This window comes from Bos indicus x Bos taurus, chromosome 4 (genome assembly GCF_003369695.1).
Source record: "Bos indicus x Bos taurus breed Angus x Brahman F1 hybrid chromosome 4, Bos_hybrid_MaternalHap_v2.0, whole genome shotgun sequence".
Taxonomy (NCBI): Eukaryota; Metazoa; Chordata; class Mammalia; order Artiodactyla; family Bovidae; genus Bos; species Bos indicus x Bos taurus.
Window position 1 is genome coordinate 56,168,830 of NC_040079.1, and position 20,599 is coordinate 56,189,428.

The 20,599-nt window shown below is 36.0% G+C and overlaps 1 protein-coding gene across 2 annotated transcripts in view; it reads left to right on the forward strand.

Annotated features, from left to right (window-relative positions):
• BBS9 (Bardet-Biedl syndrome 9) overlaps window positions 1–20,599 on the forward strand; it is a 481,201-nt gene that overhangs the window by 193,880 nt on the left and 266,722 nt on the right. The window contains exons 10-12 of one of the 2 annotated variants that reach the window (XM_027539506.1): window positions 7,131–7,312; window positions 12,978–13,054; window positions 16,509–16,562. In XM_027539506.1, coding sequence (XP_027395307.1) covers window positions 7,131–7,312; window positions 12,978–13,054; window positions 16,509–16,562 — 313 coding nt within the window. The remainder of the gene's footprint in view (window positions 1–7,130; window positions 7,313–12,977; window positions 13,055–16,508; window positions 16,563–20,599) is intronic. The other variant, XM_027539507.1, reaches the window with a different exon arrangement.

The following is a 20,599-nucleotide window of genomic DNA, read 5'->3' on the forward strand; positions in this document are numbered from 1 at the left end:
GACCCCATAGACAGCAGCCCACCAGGCTAGACAGCATATTAAAAAGCAGAGACATTACTTTGCCAACAAAGGTCCATCTAGTCAGTTTAGTTCAGTTCAGTTCAGTCGCTCAGTCATGTCCGCCTCTTTGCGACCCCATGAACCGCAGCAGGCTAGGCCTCCCTGTCCATCACCAACTCCCGGAGTCCACCCAAACCCATGTCCATTGTGTCGGTGATGCCATCCAACCATCTCATCCTCCGTCGTCCCCTTCTCCTCCTGCCCTCAATCTTTCCCAGCATCAGGGTCTTTTCAAATGAGTCAGCTCTCCACATCAGGTGGCCAAAGTATTGGAGTTTCAGCTTCAACATCAATCCTTCCAAAGAACATCCAGGACTGATCTCCTTTAGGATGGACTGGTTGGATCTCCTTGCAGTCCAAGGGACTCTCAAGAGTCTTCTCCAACACCACAGTTCAAAAGCATCAGTTCTTTGGTGCTCAGCTTTCTTTATAGTCCAACTCTCACATCCATACATGACTACTGGAAAAACCATAGCCTTGAGTAGACGGACCTCTGTTGGCAAAGTAATGTGGTCATACAAATAAATTCTTTGGTACCATCTTTCTAGATTCCATATATATGTGTTAGGATATTACATTTATCTTTCTCTTTCTGACTTACTTCACTCTGTATAATAGGTTCTAGGTTCATCCGTCTCATTAGAATTGATTCAAAGTCATTCCTTTTTATAGCTGAGTATTATTCCATTGTATATATACCACAGCTTCTTTATTCATCTGTTGATGGACATCTAGGTTGCTTCTGTGTTCTAGCTATTGTAAATAGTGCTGCAGTGAACGTTGGGGTACATGTGTTTTTCTTCAATTTTGGTTTCCTTAGGGTATTTGCCTAGGAGTGGGATTGTTGGGTCACATGGTGGTTTTATCCCTATTTTTTTTTTTAAGGAATCTCCATACTGTCTTCCATAGTGGCTGTATCAATTTACATTCTCACCAACAGTGCAAGAGCGTTCCTTTTTCTCCACACCCTCCCCAGCATTTATTGTTGTACACTTTTTGATGATGGCTGTTCTGACTGGTTTGAGGATATATCTCATTGTAGTTTTGATTTGCAGTTCTCTAATAACAAGCGATGTTGAGCATCTTTTCATGTGTTTGTTAGCCATGTATGTCTTCTTTGGAGAAATGTCTGTTTAGGTCTTTATCCCACTTTTTGATTGGGTTGGTTGTTTTTCTGGCATTGACTTGTATGAGCTGCTTTGGAAATTAATCCTTTGTCAGTTGTTTCTTTGCTATTATTTTCTCCCATTCTGAGGGTTGTCTTTTTACCTTGCTTATAGTTTCCCTTGCTGTGCACAAGTTTTAAGTTTAATCAGGTCCCACTTGTTTACTTTTGTGTTTATTTCTATTACTCTAGGAGGTGGGTCATAGAGGATATCAGTTTGATTTATGTCATAGGCTGTTCTGTCTATGCTTTCCTCTAAGAGTTTTATAGTTTCTGGTCTTACATTTAGGTCTTCAATCCATTTTGAGTTTATCTTTGTGTATGGTTATGAATTGTTCTGATTTCATTCTTTTACATGTAGCTGTCCAGTTTTCCCATCACCACTTGTTAAAGAGGCTGTCTTTGCCCCATTGCGTATTCTTGTCTCCTTTGTCAAAAATAAGGTATCCATAGGTGCATGGGTTTATTTCAGGGCTTTCTATCTTGTTCCATTGGTTTATATTTCTATTTTTACCAAAGCATAGATTTGTATGCTACAGGAATAAACAAACATTTCTCATTGGCAAAAATGTGTGATGATAATGATTCCTATTTTGATTAATAAAGATATATTTGAGCCTAGTTATAATGATTTAAAATTCACGGTCTGAAATAGCAATTACTTTTGCACCAATCTCAATGTGAGTATCTAACTGTAATCATTTTGTATTTAATTTTGTAGATTAAAACAAATATCATTCACATGACCTTGGAGAATTTGTCTCTTTTAGTTTTTTATTTGCCATATTTGACTCTTGAATACTTAGGCATTTTGTTTGAATAAAAGCTCTTCTGTATTTCATTTAAAGTACAGCTCAGTTAAATGTCAAATCATTTTGTTTCTTAGCATTTAATATTTGCTGAATATATAATCCACTCTAAAAAATCATTTTGTATGAAGTGTCATTTGTTGCCTTCTGAGGGCAGCTATATAGAAATGGAAATTTCATATCTGATGCCAGAAATTCTGCAGCTTTTTGCAGCTGTGCTTATTATCTCCTGGTAACCAGTCTCTATTATTTTCTGTTTTTCCAGGGTTTCATTCTTCTTCTTTTTTTTTGTAAAGTGACGGCATATGAAACCTCTCTTCATAAGGTTACTGGGGTGATTAAGTGAGATAATGTGATTTCTAAATATGTTTTTATCTTTCCCTTTCTTCATTCTCATTGTCCTTGCCTGTCCTTCCTGTATTAACCCCCCACCTCAGCCCCCGCCTCCCACCCCCGCGGTCTCTCCACAAGCAATTAGAATAGATCTTTGTCAAAGATAAATCAGATCTTGCTGCTTCTCTCTCTTCTACTTTAAAACCTTTTGTAATTTCTTATTTTTTAAGTATAAAATTCACAATTTTAAACAGAGTTTATAAGAGCCTGTAAGATTTTACTCTATGTAATTCTGTTGTTATTGTTTAGTCACTAAGTCGTGTCTGAGTCTTTGTGACATGATGGACTGTAGCCTGCCAGGCTCCTCTGTCTATGGGATTTCCCAGGCGAGAATACTGGAGTGGATTGCCACTCCCTTCTCTAGGGGATCTTCCGGACCCAGTGATGGGACCTGTGTCTCCTGGTTTGGCAGGCAGATTATCACTGAGCTACCTAGGAAGCCCATGTAATTTCTATATCCCTCTTAATTTTCTTCAATCTAACCACTTTGAGCTTCTTAGTTTCACTGCTTGTGTAATACATTTCCTTTTCTTGGAAAGATGAAAGGCTTAAGGAATAACATTTAAATTGGAGGGAAGCAGCCAAAATCAGGAACTCAGTTGTAGCCATGTCCAGCTTTAGATGTCTATTCGCCTTCCAAGTGGAGATACCAAGTACGCCACTGGATGTACACAGTTCGACTTCGGGTGAGATGTCTGTTTGGAGATATAAATGGAGCTGGCACAAAAAGGGTATTTAAAGTCATGGGATAGAAAGAGTTCACCAAGGCCAGAGTCCTCTGCCTTTAGTCTGTTCACTTTTTCCTTTTTAAATCTCTGAGAATCTACTTATAACTCAGGATCTAGATTCTGCATCCTTTGCCCAGTGAAGACTTGCTCTGCTGTTACATGTATGGTCATTATACTGCACTCTTCATATAGCATCTGACATGTTCTGTTGCAATTGCTATTTTTTTAAATAGGTTTTTCCTTTGCAATTAGACCAGAATTTTTTTTTTTATGGAGTCAGCACCATATCTTATTTGCCTTTGTAACTCTGGTATAGCAGATGCTTAATAAATGTATCTTAAACAAATGATTACAAAGTGACTCAAAATATGATCAAGTGATCAAGTCTAGCCTGTTGGGGCTAAGGAAGCACTGCCTCCACTGAGTCTGCCTGCTATGGGTAAGGGAACTGCCTTTAAATCACGTGCTCTGTATTGAGGCAGAGTAAAAATTGAGTACAATAAGTAGTATTTAGGTTTTAAAGATTTCTGTGATATCTATATCTCATAATAAAAACCACGCTGAAGATTTGAAAGCTTGAAATATTTCTATTTTGCACAAGGTGCAGCTGGACAAGAAACCATTTGATTCAATGCATGTTCTCTTCATTTGTTTTTAAAGCTATTATTCATTTGTTTTTATCATATTAGTAAAAGAAAGTGTTCATTTTTATTTTTTTGAGTATTTCAAGTACTTTCAGATTTTTAATTTTATAGCTTGGCCTTGTCAGAAAAAGAACTAGATGAAGGTTTTAATTCCATAGATTACTCAACTTTTAAGTAGCTGATTCAAGTGAATTGTATATTCCCTTTGATCTTTTTCTTTGGGGATGTACTCATATTTTCATTGATTTGTAAGAGTTCTTTACATGTTAGATGAAATATATAAAAAAAATTTTATAGGTCAAAAACAGTGAATATCCACAACTTCATACAGTTCAACTTAAATCATATATTTTACGTTGGTTGCCAAGGTTTCCCCCAGTTTGTTTGTCTTTTGTTCTTTTTACCATGATGTTATTTTTAAAGCATATAACAAGTTTAAAACTTTTTTTGTGGTTTAATTTAGAGATCCTTTGCTTTGTAGTTTCCTCTATTGCTTTTTCACAGCAAAGTTCTTTCCATCTCAAGGGCAGATAAATATTTTTGTAGTTTCATATTTTTAAATTTAACTTTTAAAATCCATCTGGAATTTTGTTTGAATGTATTGTTAGGGCCAGGATCTGTTTACTGAATGATGAAACAATTACTTTCAGATTCCTGAGCTAGCTCTATTGTTTAATTTCATGCTCCATTGCTAAAATCACAAAATTATTATGTCCTAGTAATATAACATCTCTGACCTTGAGTCCTCATAAAATACATTATTCTGGTTCCTTGGTTTAGCTGATGTATTTCAAGGACCAGTAACAATCCTGAGACTTAATTTGGCAGTGTTAACTCTACTTTAAATGTGTAAGTAATGGGGTACACAATACTTGGTTTACTTGATGACATCTTCCAGCATAAAATTGTATCACTCAAAACACTTTACACATTGTCACATGGACAATAAATATTGTGTAAGAAGATATTTTTTAAGTAGAAAGATTTTTTAAAAATCTTGATTTTTTTATGTAAAAAAATCAAGATATTAAAAAAAATCTTGTTTTTCTATTTAATTTGGGCTTTATACTTAAGTTTGGCTTAACTTTAGAAATGATATATATGTATATTAAAAATTTTCATTTGTGTTTAACATAACGAGTGATGACATTACTTATATATTAAGTAGTACTATAGGCCTGTGTCAAACTGTCTGTCCCATCATAGACAGAAATTTCACTCATTTATTCTAAAGTTTTTAGAGCTTGTATTAGTATTCCTATGGAATAAAACATGCAATATTAAATGAATTCAGCTTTTCTAAATTTTTGTTATTTGATCCAAATTGTATGTAATGGCTCTAATGCCATTGATAAGAAAAAAGTAAATTGCTTAAGTTTTATAATTTAGTGTGAAGGCATTCTGGAGACCCTTGGTAAGCTCTTCCAGTAAGGAAAGATCCTGGCTCCTCTCTTTTCCTTTTGAACACCTCAAAACATCAGTAAGGAATTTTTTCTTTTTGAGACACTGAAGAAAATATGTGTATATACCAGTATCAAACTGTGTCTGAACTCAGAAACTTAATAGGTTCAGATAAATTTTTAGATAAATCCCTGGGTTTAAATTATTGCTTTTTGCCATCTAAAACAGTGGGATGTAACTGATTCTCTAATAAGCTATCCAGTTCAAAGACCAAGTAAATTTGGATAGTAAGGTATACTTACATTGGCTCATGCTAGGGTTCCTTTATAATGGACCACTCAAAGGGTGAAGATGAAATGGATATAACCCTTCTGGACTCAAAGAGTTGATGATTACCACATTGTCTGAGAACCTCTGCCTTTTAGTTTCCTAGTGTTTCCTTAGGACTTATTGCGTTTCCAAACTTTAGTAGGTCTGAGTAGATTGGGGACAGACGAACTCAATAGGGACAGAGGTTTGCCCTCTTGAAATGAGTTTGTCTGAGCTGGAAGTTGAGATTTCTGTGGCCACTAGGTGGCTTCAGTTGCCTGAAAAGAAAAGGTCAGGTCCAGAGGTTCTGTAGGGGTGAAAACATTTTATTTTAGGAAAATAATTTTATTTGGGAGTATTTATTTTCTGAGCTAGATTGGCAGAACAAGTTTGTTCGACTTAAAGACCTTTGAGGATCACCTACTTTCACCTTCTCATTTCAGAAATAAGAGCATTTAGGAAGACTTGACCAAGTTGGCACAACTACACTGGGCAGAGGTAGAGCTAGAACCTAAGTATCCTTTTAGTTTTTAGCTAGTTTTTTAATCTGTTGAATCAGAGATACCAATCTATTTTTTTATTACTATTACCAATCTATTTATTATTGTTATTATAAATACCAATCTATTTATTATTCTTATTATTATGAGGTCACAGTACAGAATTATGTATAAGTCCTGGAGAAAGATTTTGTAGGAATATTGCGTTTAAAGCAGATGGTAAAGTTGCTGGTGGCCACCTTATGGGATGGATTGAGCAATGACAGTGTTTACTCTTAGTCAAGCTGAACTTTTAGTTTAATGAGCTACATTTTTTCATGACCAAAAGAATTAAAAAATTCTTATTTGTTCTGAATGAGTCCTAGACCCTTATATGTATCCTAACTCCTTTTCTTCAGATGAATAACCACATTTTTTTTTCAAGTTATTGTGTCTCTCAAGTTTTCTGTTGTTTTTGATTAATAACTTTTATAACAGGGTTGGAAAACTTTTGTAAAAATCAAAAGCCAGAAAACACAACAAACAAAGTCATTATATATCAGTTCAAAATGGCTCATGACAATATTGAGTTTCTTTCCCTCTGCTCAGGATGGGGAAGAAGCAAATAGTATCATTTCATCTACTTCTATAGTAAGTTCAGGAAAACATACAACTTTTATTATTAAACATTTATGCTTAAGTTATCGATAATTTATATATTATGGCTGTTTCTAGAGAATAACAGAGATAAGGGAGACTTTAAGAGAGAAAGAAAGAGTGAAAGGGTGGGGAGGAAAAGAGATAATCAGGATGATAAGAGTGATGGGGAAAGAGCTAGTAAGTGAGAGAAAGGGAGACTTCTATCTAAAAGTGAAGGGAGAGAGAACAGACCAGAGAGCTCCTTGAGGAGAGCACGTGAAGGAAGCCATGGTGAGTGACCTGGGGAGGGAGGGGGAGCATACGTCCCAAGGGTAGAGAGAAACAAAAGGAAAAGAGAAGGGCCCACATTTCTTTTCACGGCCTCCTCCATTTTCTTAATGGTATGTTGAAGCTGAATTGAATGAAAATGTAGTTGGTCACGTCTAAATCCATTAAACATTTTTAATTATGTCTCATTTTCTCTTCCTTTTTTTTTTTTAAAGTGATTTAAAGGGAGTGATAGTCACTCTGAGTGATGATGGTCATTTGCAGTGTTCATACCTGGGGACAGATCCTTCTTTGTTCCAAGCTCCAAAAGTTGAATCTAGAGAACTAAACTATGATGAACTTGATATGGAGTTGAAAGAACTTCAGAAAGTCATCAAAAATGTTAACAAATCACAAGGTATCTCATTTTCAGCTTTCTATTATAGTATTCATTGTAAAATTTATATTATTTTGTATATAGATAGTATTTTGTACCTGTTGATTTTCTCCCCCAGGCTTAATTAAAGTCATTTCTGTAAAAACAGCATTGCTCTTTAACATACTAGTCTTTGTGCTTAATTTGTACATTACAGCTTCTGAAAAATATGTCCTGTTTAAGGTAATACTTTTGTTAGTGTGTTTCACAGACAGTGCTATCTAGTTTTTTTCTTTAAACTCTAAGAAAGGATCATATATTTCTTCAGGTAGTGATCTTAGGCCTTTAGAAGAACATTGAAGTTTAGAGTGATCATTTATTAACTTCTAATATCCCTGAAAAAATTTTAGTTGCTTCTTTTAAAGGAAACCAGAGCAGTACATGAGTTACCACTTTATTACTAAAAATGTAGTCATTTGCAGCCCAGTGAGATAATTTATGTTTGTAGTTAATTAGCCATCCAAATGGAGTATAGCCTGTGGTATGCTGATTTCTAGTGACTCAGAGGCTGATGATATTTTCAGTTCCTGAGTTTTGTATAACTCAATATTATCTTACTTTGGGCTTCACAAGGGTATAATTTTATTATAAATTAAAAGGAGAAACAAAACACCAATCCTGCAGTTTGAGTTGGACATGTGAAAAGCATTACTTTAAGTTCTCTTCTCAGGGTCAGGTAAAAGTATTTTTTTTAATGAGAAAAAATATGGACTATTTTCACATAAAAGAAATGTTAAAACAAGTAGGAATAATAAAAGAAGCAGAGCATAAAAAGCCAACCAAAACAACAGAGCCAATCTTAATCCTGGTCCAATCACTTTCCTAGAGTTATGTATTTTTGAGTCTATATTACCAAGAGAGATTCAGAGGAATTTAGATAATATATTTCAAAACGTGAATATTAAAATAAAATTGTTTTGTTTTGGTTTTACACTTTCTCTTAGAAAGTTTTGAAAGTAAACAAATGAAACTTGGGTCTTTTAAGTATCTCCAAGTATTTAAAAACCCATTTGTTGTTGGCACTCTCTGGTCAAATAGAGAATAGTTTATATTGGGTGTGTCATATTGCAATATACACGTTTCCCATTTTTGATACTAGTGTTTTGGGATTAATGAAATATAAGTCTCATCTTGTCATTTAAAAATATAATTTGGGAAGAGTCACATATATATATGTGTGTGTGTGTGTCGTGTGTGTATGAAACATGAAATTTGCAGAGTTCATTAAATTTAATGTAACTTTTCACTCCAAGTTTTATGTCTTGAGATTGTGGCATTTCTATAAACAATGTGCTAATGACATTTTGATTAACACTTGATTATGTAAAACATTTCTGAGAAAAGTCCCTTCTAGCTTAGTTACTTTTTGGTGGCCAAAATGATGCCCTTGAGTACTCCAGTCTTTTCACCCAGGGATAGGCTATTTTACTTGTCATTACCCTCATTCTTCTTTGTATATTGAAATAACTGCTAATTAAGCTAGGGATGAACCCACAGACTTGAGTGCAAAGTTTGTTATTTACATAACCTCAAAGTTAATATTTGAAGTTCTCTGCCCCTTCTTTGCCACCATCATTTGATTTTATTCATAAAAATGAAATAGAGACTCTTTAAAAAAAAAAAAAAGGAGAGACTTTTAACATAGTTTATTCCTAGAATATGGAAAGAATTTACTGTTTTTTGCACTTATAAAATTGTGGTATATTTGTTCATTAAAATACCTATAATTATATAAAAGCACCAAATCATTTCACTATAGCAGATTATGAGAAGTTAAGACTCTGAACTTTTTGATGACCTCATTATAGTAGAGTGACTTTAACTTGCAAAAAAAATGTTCTTTTCAGTCTTGTGGGTTATGTTCAGCACTTAAAGTTGTTTTTTTTTTTTCTTCAAAGCAAGAATTGCAGCAAAATATAAAGCCAATTTAAAGAATACCTTTTGTTGTACACATGGTGTATATTATCTACCATAATAAAAGTGTTTTTGAAGCTGATTTTATGTGTGTAAGTTATATGAGGAGTGTATGTTATAAGCATGAAATAATATCAATAGTAATAATTTCTGTATGGCTCATGGATTTTGAAGCTTTTCATATTCAACTCATTAGTTAGAATCCTGCATTGCATTTCTGTTACCAGTAGTCAACAACATCTGTTAGTAGACACTTTCAAAAATAGAGTTTCCTTATGATTTATTTAGATAGTTGATATGTTCTTTCTTTGGGATAAGTATGAAGGAATGAGTACAGTATTGACATAGACTCCCACACAGCATGTCTTCAGGAAGGAAAAGAGAGCAGTGAGATATAGGCATATAACTGAAAGTCTGCACCTATTTGAAGTATGTCTAGGATAACTTAAGTTGCTTCTACCATTGAATGGTAGAGACATTCGTGCTTGGTAACCTTGTTGGAAATTGTGCTGTTCAGACTTATGTCTGGCTGTCTATAACAGAATACTCAAATAAAGTGGCTTAAACAAGGCAGAGGTTTACTTCTTTCTCATGGAAAAGAAGTCCAGTAATGAGCAGTCCAGGGTTGGCTTGGCAGTTCCACTGCCGTGAGGGACTTTTGAGTCCTTCTCACCCGGGTCTTCTGTTGGTTCAGGATGGCTTCTGGAACTCTTGCCTCACATCTGCAGCTGAGTCAGCCCACTAAGGATCTTTCCTGGAAGCCACACCCTGAACAACTTCTGCTTATATCTCACTGGCCACTCCAAGCTGGGAAATTTAGCGTTTTGGTTGAACAATTTGGTTGAGCGGAGGATTAGGCTCCAAGCTTAGGATAAAATTGGACTCTTTTTTTAGTAAAGAAGAACCAAAGATTCATTACTGGGTGGGCAATGAGCAACCTTTTGTGCTCTAAGTTGTGGAAATTCCTATTCCAAATCTTGCCATTTTGGTGAGAATTTCTGGTGGCGGTTGTAGGCAGTTCTTCTCTTTGTGAGACAGCGGATTCATGTGACATCATCCAAATGCTTTCTATATTTTCAGTCAGCCATCCTCAGGGTTTGGGGGATGTTCCCTCTCAGGGTCACAAGGTTATTTCAGCAGTTTCAGGCAACAGGTACAAATATGATTTCCAGGGAAGGAGACAGATATTTCTCCCAAGTCTCCCCATTTATTAGGGAGGAATAACTTTCCCAGAACCACATACCAGCACCCCAACTCCCACCAGTTCTCACCTCACATCTGCCAGGATTAGGTTCCATGCTCAGGCCTGAAATAACAAAAGGTCAGGGGAATGAAATCACCATGCTTGGATTTGACCAATCCAGTGATTAAGATTGAAGTGAATTAGGGGAATTCGATGGAAGTGAATTAGATGGAAGTGAATCAGCAGAACTAGGGGTCTACCACAAAGGAGGAGGAGAAGGCAAGAATGGACGTTAGGGGGGCAGCCAATAATCTGCACACTATTATTATGTATTAAGTGAAAGTCACTCAGTTGTGTCTGACGCTGCGACCCCATGGACTACACAGTCCATGGCATTCTTCAAGCCCAGGATACTAAAATACTGGAGTGGGCAGCTGTTCCCTTCTCCGGGAGATCTTCCCAACCCAGGGATCAAACTCAGGTCTCCCACATTCCAGGTGGACTCTTTACCAGCTAAGCCACCAGGGAAGCCCTATGTATGTATATATACACGTATGTTTGTGCATATGTATTATTTATGTTTCTTGTTTACTTAGGGTCTCTATGGCTTGTTAATAATATCTCATTATGTACTATAAATGTTTTTGAAATTGTGAAATTTTAAGTTGAAAATAAAATAAACATGGTAAAAACAATTCAAACAGTACTGAAAGCATAAAACCCAGGTCTTACTTCTACTAGAGTGTTTCAATGTAACCTTTATTGATAGTTTTGTGTATTCTGTAAGAAAGTTTTCTGTTTATATAATTGTTTTTACACAAATATGTGTGTATTAGAGACACTGTACTACATCTTGCTTTTTTAGATCAATAGCATATCTTGGAGTTCTTTCCTTGTCGGTATATAAAGATGGATAGCACTCTTACTTAACAGTTTTGGGTTTTGGACCATTGCACAGTATTGATAATACCATAACTTAGTTAACTATTTCCCTATTAATAGAACTATAACTAAGATTTAGGCTGTTTTGTTTTTGATAATTATCAGCAACAGAGAAACCCCTTGGACATGAGTATTGGGTAAATGTTTGAAAGTAGAATTGTTAGGTCACAGGGTATGTGAGTTTTACATTTTGATTTGTTGCTGTTGTTGTTGTTTAGTTGCTAAATTGTGTCCAACTCTTTGCAACCCCACAGACTGCAGCACGCCAGACTTCCCTGTCCTTCACTATCTTGCAGAGTTTGCTGAAACTCATGTTCATTGAGTTGATGGTGCCATCCAACCATCTCATTCACCCACTTTTCCTCCTGCCTTCAATCTTTCCCAGCATCAGGGTCTTTTCCAATGAGTCGTCTCTTTGTATCCAGTGGCCAAAGTATTGGAGCTTCAGTTTTGACGTCAGTCCTTCCAATGAATATTCAGGGTTGATTTCCTTTAGGATTGACTGGTTTGATCTCCTTTCTGTCCAAGGGACCCTCAAGAGTCTTCTCCAGCACCATAATTCAAAAACATGGTCCAACTGTCACATGCATATATGACTATTGGAAAAACCGTAACTTTGAGTTTATGGACCTTTGTTGGCAAAGTGATGTCTCTGCTTTTTAATATGCTGTCTAGGTTTGTCATAGCTTTTCTTCCAAGGAACAAGCATCTTTTAATTTCATGGCTGTGGTCACTATCCACAGTGATTTTGGAGCCCAAGAAAATAAAATCTGCCCTTGTTTCCATTGTTTCATCATCTGTTTGCCATGTATGTGTGTGTGCGTGTTAGTTGCTTAGTTGGGTCCGACTCTTTGCGACTGCATAGACTGTAGCCTGCCAGGCTCCTCTGTCCATGGAATTCTCCAGGCAAGAATACTGGAGTGGGTTGCCATTTCCTCACAAAGTGATGGCAAACGATCTTAAGATGTCACGATCTTAATTTTTTGAATGTTGAGTTTTAAGCCAGTTTTTCCACTCTTCCTCTTTCACCTTCATCAAGAGGCTCTTTAGTTCCTCTTCGCATTCTGCCATTAGGGAGGTATCATCTGCCTATCTGAGGTTGTTGATATTTCTCTCGGCAGTTATAGCCAATTTACCCTCATGGGTTATACTCTTTTGGGCTTCTAATAGTAGCTAAGGAGAGAGAATTGAAATTCCTAACATAGGTCAGTCAGACTCTTTGTGACCCCATGAATCACAGCATGCCAGGCCTCCCTGTCCATCACCAACTCCCGGAGTTCACTCAAACTCATGTCCATCGAGTCGGTGATGCCATCCAGCCATCTCATCCTCTGTCGTCCCCTTCTCCTCCTGCCCCCAATCCCTTCCAGCATCAGGGGATGCTGGGTAACATCTTAGCTCATATCTTTGGGAAAAAAGATAGTTTTTCTTTACAGTAACGTAGAGGGGAAAGCTTTTCATTCTGTATTGCATCATTTTTTTTCAACTTGTGAATACATTTATGGGATTGTCTTTTGATATAAGGTGTAGATAAATCTTAAAACAACTTTATATACCAATTTTTACTTTTTGATTAAATATCTTTTTTTTTCTCTCTTAAAATTACAGATGTTTGGCCCCTGACTGAGAGAGAAGATGACCTGAAAGTCTCTGCAATGGTTTCTCCTAACTTTGATTCAGTATCTGTAGGTATATTTGCAGACTTTAAGAGGGTTTGTGATAGTGGTGGACTCTGATATATTGGAATCAGATTGTATTGGTTTAAAATCTGAGCCTCCAGATAGAAACTTCAGGGAAGATAGCAAGTTTTAGGCCTTGTTACTTTCTAGAAAAAAACATTTCTAGCATCTCAGTGTGATAACAAGTTTCTTAGGCAGATTTCTATCTTAAAAAAGGGGAAAGGAAGGGGGTTTGTCAAAGAGGTTCTCACCATTACTTTTTTTTTCAAACTTTTTCAGTACTGGAGTATTGAGATAATCCTACTCCAGATGAATAATACTGAGCCCACTACATTTTCGTTGAATGTTCAATGAGATAATGTTTATGAGAGGCATGACTCAGAGTTTGATAATTTATAGTCTTTATTATAGTGGCTGTGGTGGGAGAGTAGTTTAAGAATAAAGAGTTGGGCCAGGAATTATTTTTTCTCTCATTTCTATTTGTGTGACCCAGAGCAAGGTATTTAATTTTTTGTCTCAATTTTCTTATCTGTAAAATGGTAATAGTAGTAGAATCCACTTCGTTGAATTATAATAATTAACTAACAAATCATTATAATAATCATGATCATCAGCCCTACCACAGCCATCACTGTTCCAGTTGTCTCATGTGTGCTCAATTGCTGAGTCTGACTCTTTGTAATCCTATGGACTGTAGACTGCTAGGCACCTCTGTCCATGGAATTTTCCAGGCAAGAATACTGGAGTGGGTTGCCATTTCCTTCTCCAGGGGATTTTCCTAACCAGGGTTCAAACCAATATCTCTTGTTTCTCCTGCATTGGCAGGCAGATTCTTTACGACTGCACCACCTAGGAAAATTGACTGCCATTTCCTTAATGCCAGTCACATAATGGGTGTTCAATATATATTTGCTCTATAAATGAATCAGTTCAGTCACTCAGTCATGTCCGACTCTTTGCCACCCCATGAATCACAGCTTGCCAGGCCTCCCTGTCCATCACCAACTCCTGGAGTTCGCTCAAACTCATGTCCGTCGAGTCGGTGATGCCATCCAGCCATCTCATCCTCTGTCGTCCCCTTCTCTTCCTGTCCCCAATCCCTTCCAGCATCAGAGGCTTTTCCAATGAGTCAACTCTTCGTATGAGGTGGCCAAAGTATTGGAGTTTCAGCTTTAGCATCAGTTCTTCCAGTGAACACCTAGGACTGATCTCCTTTAGGATGGACTGGTTGGATCTCCTTGCAGTCCAAGGGACTCTCAAGAGTTCTCCAACACCACAGTTCAAAAGCATCAGAGAATAACAAAGCTGAAAAACCAGAAAGGGGGACTGTCCTTGGTTTACATTACTCTAACTCTTTGTTTAGTCTTCTTTAAGTACTTATTAGATTATGGTTGGTTTTCTCTCACTGCCTGAAGTCGGGCCAAAATCTATCTAGTTTATCTATGTCTGTACCAAAGTCGATCAATTTAGGCAAGTGATCAAATTCACTCGTTTTACAGTATATGAGATCTATGTCATATAACTTTGCTTAGGAAATGACTTTGATGTTTAGGTATCAGAACACAATATAGTAAGTAATTCCATGGCTTTTTGAAGAATAATCTTAGTACAAACAGCCAACCCAAGTTGTGATAAAAATTGCATTAACATTGCCTTAGTATAGTAAGTTGGATATTCTTAAAAAAAAAAAGTAGGACTATATATGAAAGAAACATTCACCCAGTTGAGTCACATAGTAGAGGTACTGTTCTAAACATTGGATATTCAGCACACCATTTCTCACTCTACCTGAAGGGTGTAGTCTGAGTGGAACATTTCTGCTTAGTTAGCTGACAAATGTACACACATTTTCTTGCCTTGGAAATGATTCTTTTTTTTCCTTTGGGCAACTTATATAATTTTTTTCTAGGTTTTTCTCTTAGACATAGGCTATTTGAAATGAGGAATTCCCTTTCTGTTCTTTAGCAACTTTTGATCTTTGTGAGTAAAGGCTTTATGTAATAGCACTGTATTTTAATATGTATTTCCCTACTGGTAACCTGAAGTGCTTTTTCCTCCTAATTAGGTATCTCTTTCCAGCTCCATTTCCCCCATCTCACAATTTTTTCCTTTTTAAGAAAGGAAAGGATTCTTGAGAGTATCATATTCATTTCATTGGAAAACATCAGTCCAGTGATTTATGCGGCTTTGGTGCCATATTGTCTTCATATAGCTATTTCTCTCTGGCTATAATTTCATGTTTCCAAAGGACTTTTGTCCTTGAAATATCAAGGTGTTTAGGCATGGATGGAAAAGAGCAAGAAACGGGAGATATTGGTTTCTTTTCTAGATTTGCCGACAGCTAAATGTAAAACATTTCCTGGATTTTAGGTAATACTAGAGCAAAAACCCTGGCTTAATATTTTATTTTCAGTCATTACTGTGAAAGCACACATCCAAAACATAATGTAATTTGTGCTAGACTCGTGTCTTTTATAGAAGAGACAAATATCGCTATCCTCTCTTCTTGATTGAGAAGTTGAATCAGAGTTCATATACAGTTTCCTATAGAATCATATATAGGATATGAATATCCTTACTCTTAATTATGCTGATGAGCATGACATCATACCGATCCCCACTGCTAAGAAGAGGCTTAATTTTTCTCAGTAAAATAATACCAAGTAGGCTAATTTAAAGTACAATGGATTTATTCATTGGTTGGACAGAGACTTTATGATCATAACTGTTCCCTTAGGAATCCATGTGGGTATTATTAGAAAATATGTTACCCTTTGATCTTATTCTGTCATATAGTGACCGTATTTTCCTCTCAATCTACTGCTCTAAAAAATAGTTATAAATTCTAAGGAAATATTTGCTCTATTATATTCTGAATTCTTTAAGAGAGAGGACCAGGTAACCCAGGCTGATTCTCAAAGAGTGAAAGAATTTATGATATGTACTAGTAAAAAAAAAAACAAAAAAACTGCTACTTTTGTTTTATTTTCTAGATGTAAGGCCACTCAATCTTTATATCATTAATTACATGCCTTAGATACATATTATTAATTAGAATAAAGCATCCCTTTGGCAAGTTAAAAACTCAAGGACCTAAAAGAATGGCACACTGTTTATATAGAAAATATATAGAGGTCTTGTTTTATATAATATAAAGAATGAATTAATAGGATTAGTTTCCATTTTTAAGGAAATTTGGCAGTAGTTTGATAATAAAGTATGTGAACTTTTCTTCCCTTTTTTGATGGGTGTGTTTTTTAATATTAGTTCATGACTTTCCAAATGAAGCCATCCAAAAAAGCCACAGTGATTCTTTTAGTCTGTCATCAGAGTGATAAATCCTTTTTGCCTTTTTTTTTTGGTGGTGGGAAGTATATATCAAGCCCACTGTGTTTACTTACTGATGTATAGTACTTAAGCAATCCTTTCCTCCCTTTAATTTTCAATTCTGTGTTTGCAGCAAGCTACTGATGTTGAAGTGGGAGCTGACCTTGTCCCTTCAGTCACAGTGAAGGTTTGTGCCATAATTCTAGGCTCTAATGTGCAAGCAGTGTCATGCATTTCATCACATCCGTCACTGTTGTCACCCTAGAAGTAGCATATGGAAATACAAAAGAAACACTGGTGGGCAGAAGAGCTAATGCACATTTTTCCAAAGAGGACATCAAAATGGCCAACAGAGACACATGAAAAGATGCTTAGCATCACTGATTATCAGGGAAATGCACATCAAAATCACAAGAGATGTCACTTAACAACTTAGAATGGCTATCATCAAGAAGACAAGAGACAACAGGAGGATGAGGATGTGGTGAGAAGGGAGCCCTTAAATTTTGTTGGTGGGAATATAAATCGATCCAACCAGTATGGAGATCATTTGGAGTTTCCTTAAAAAATTAAAAAAAAAATCTTCTGTATGATCTAGCAACTCCACTTTTGGGTATAAATCAAAGGAAATGTAAACAGTATTTCCCATGCGATATATACACTCTCATGCTTATGGCAGTTTTATTCACAAAATAGCCAAGATATGGAAACAACCCAAATGCCCATCAATGGTTGAATGGATAAAAAAAAGATATGGTACATTTACACCCTAGAATATTATTCACATATGAGAAGGGAGACTATCCTTCCATTTGCAACAACATGGGTGGATCTTGAGCACATGGTGCCACATAAGATAAAATGCACAGACAAAGACAAGTACTATACAATATCACTTATATGTGGGCCTCTGAAAAAGTTAAGCCTGTAAAAACACAGGGTGAAATGGGCTTGAGGCTTCCCAGGTGGCTCAGTGGTAAAGAATCTGCCTGCCAATGCAGAAGCTGCAGGAGATGTGGGTTCGATCCTCGGCCTTGGAAGATCCCCTGGAGGCAGAAATGGCAACCCATTCTAGTATTCTTGCTGGGGTAATCCCGTGGACTGCAGTCCATGGGGTTGCTTATCAGGAGTTTGGGTAGGGTTAAGAGTGATGATTTGAAGGGAATACAGGAGTACACTTGTAATGAGTAGTAAATAAACTATAAATATCTGATGCACAGTGTAGTGAATATAGATAATAATATTGTACTATAGTTATGTAATATGACAAATTTCACTGGATTGGCAATCATACTGGCAAGTGTATAAATGTATCAGAATAACAGCTATGATCCATAGGGTCACAAATTGTCGGACATGACTGGAGTGACTTAGCACAGCATAGCACACAATGTGCTGTACACCTTAAATACGCACAATATGACACATTAAATTTATTAAATTAAAAAAAAAGATTTCTTGGTTAAAAAAGTAAAAAAAAGGAAAACCCAAACACTTGATATTTTTAAGTTTTCCTTAGCTTTGGGAAGTAAATAGATAACCTTTATCATTTCCTACAAATATAAAATTAGTATTTATAGCAGTATGTATATAATAAAACATTGTTATGACTTATTCCTACCTTAAATGTGTAGTATGATTTGGGGTTATTTTTTAGAAACAATATTTAAATATACTAAAGGAATTGTGTCATCACATTCATAGTAGACTGAGCAGTTCATTTCAGTATTATATATATATAGGGGAATCATATGAATATTAATAATATCTTTCTTCTATGTGTGTGTTTGCAAAGAATTCCCAGCCATCTCTCTGCCATAATATTAGCTTTAAATGGATGTATTTATAGTAGGAAAATACTAAACGAAGAAGCCACAGAGTAGTGACAAATTGATAGTGCCCCTAAAATACAATGTGAACGATGTGGTTTTGGTTAAGATTTTTAGTCCTGCCATTGTAGAATTTTAGAACTAGGACTCAAATGTAGAACCCTCTTAAGGCATTTAGATTACAGTGTGGTAATCAGTCAGCACATTATTAAGCTGAAAATATTTATCACTGCCCAGACGTTGGAGCCAGGGAAAGTTGTGGATCTTGGCGACTCGCTAAGTCAAAACTTGGACGGGACTTTATATTTTCTTAGATTATGGGTTGCTGTCCTTGGAGGAGCTTGACAGGGCACCAGGCTTTACCAATTGTGTTCGCTTACACTGGACCCAGCGGGTGGCCCAAGTGTGGGGATCTTTGGTAGAAGCTGAAGGGAGCCCAATCTTATAACTGTTTCCTAAGCTAATTTTTTTGGATTCTTGCCACTGGAAACAAGGGTGGTCTTTTCCCAGTCTCCCTTCCCCCTATCCAATCAAAGGCTCTATCTCATTAATACTTCTGAGTCTGGAAAAGCTTTGGTGGCAAGAAATCAAACATTTAAGATAAAAAACAACAATCCTGCAGTGTTCCAGGAATGATCTGTAGACTTTTGTGTAGGGAAATCCCTTTTATATCTATCTACTGATATTATTCTGACACATACATATAATAATTCAGGAGCATGTTGTAAATTTCAAAAAGAAATCTTGTACCTAAACCAGATAACATTGCTCATGGTAATTTTCCCCCCACCTACTATAATTGCTATAAATAAATACATCTTTCCCTCCCATGCAGTTCTTAGGCTTTCCTGTATAACAGCTACCTTCAAATGATGGTGTGACACTACTGGAAATTTCTCCTTCATTATGGGAATTTAACTGCATTTGAGAATGACTAAGTTACACTCTCTTCCTTACTGCCATGATAAAAGAATAAGAAAGAATGCGATACTCTAGAGTTACACAAAATCAGCTTGACTTTCACGGCGGACACCGTGACTTCCTGTTTCTGCCTGACAGTTCCTATACAAATTTCTGTTATAAATCTCTCCTTATAGCCTTAAATTACAACAGCAGCCAAAATATATAACCATACAAGTTTCCGTCATAATAAATCCTGTTAATTGAGAAAATTTTTCCATCCGTTCCAAGTGAATGAAGATGTGGCTACCTTGAGTATGTGTGCATGATGCGTGACCATCTGTTCCAGGCAACCAAGGCAGAGTGGTTGTTAATACCTGGCCTTTGGAGTCATGTTTATATATCTAGGATAAAAATTTGGTATTATATTTCCTAAGGATCATATTTTATTTTGTTAGAAATGGAAAATAGCATGGAAAACGTTCATATTCATGTTTCATATTTTCCCCTTAATATTCTATAATTATTTTTCTCTTAAAATGTGAGGTTTATGATCTAGCCAAGTCTTTAACTTTTTTTATTTTGGCTCAAACACAACTCTTCTTTGTTACTGTGGTTATTTTTGTCACACATCATCTTGATTCATATTTGAAAGTGCCTAGTCCATTGTTGGGATTCAATAAATCTGTGTATAAGAGTTATCACCATCCATCTTCCATCTAAACTAAATGCAAACACTTGTAACAATGTAAATTGTATGATTGTTGTCTAAGTATGCATTGTTATGCCTAGCAGAGTCAGAATGTCTGCTGCTTTAAAAGTGGCTTATTACTACTTTAAGGATTTTTCATTTTCATTTTTAAAACTAAGCTCTCGTGAGACCTTCTTGGTCATTCTTGGTCATTCTTTTCTGCTCACTTGTATATACTGGCTCGATGGTCTTAGACGTGTTTTTGAGTTTCTCTGAACCTCTATTTTTAAAATGTAAAATGGGGAACTTTTTCATTTGCAGTTATTTTGATTCTTAACCACAGCTAATTAAGAGCATGGGCTCTGGACTCTGACAGACAGAAGTTAAATGGTGTTCTTCCACTTATAATCAGAGTTGCCGTGGTCAAATTATCTAGCTTCTCTAAGCCACATCTTTCTCTTATGTAAAATGGGATATAGTGATAGATAGTACCTGTTTCCAATGTTTTAATGGGTAAATGAGATAATACACACAAATAATTTATTAGGATGTTTACATGCATATAGAAAGCTGCTAATGGTTATTATCATTAATTTTATTTAAGATATATGTACAGACAAATATGGCAAAATGGTTGTCTGAGGAGGCCTTACAAACAGCTGTGAAAAGAAGAGAAGCAAAAGGTAAAGGAGAAAAGGAAAGATATACCCCCATATGATTGCACAGTTCCAAAGAATAGCAAGGAGAGATAAGAAAGCCTTCCTCAGTGATCATTGCAAAGAAATAGAGGAAAGCCATAGAATG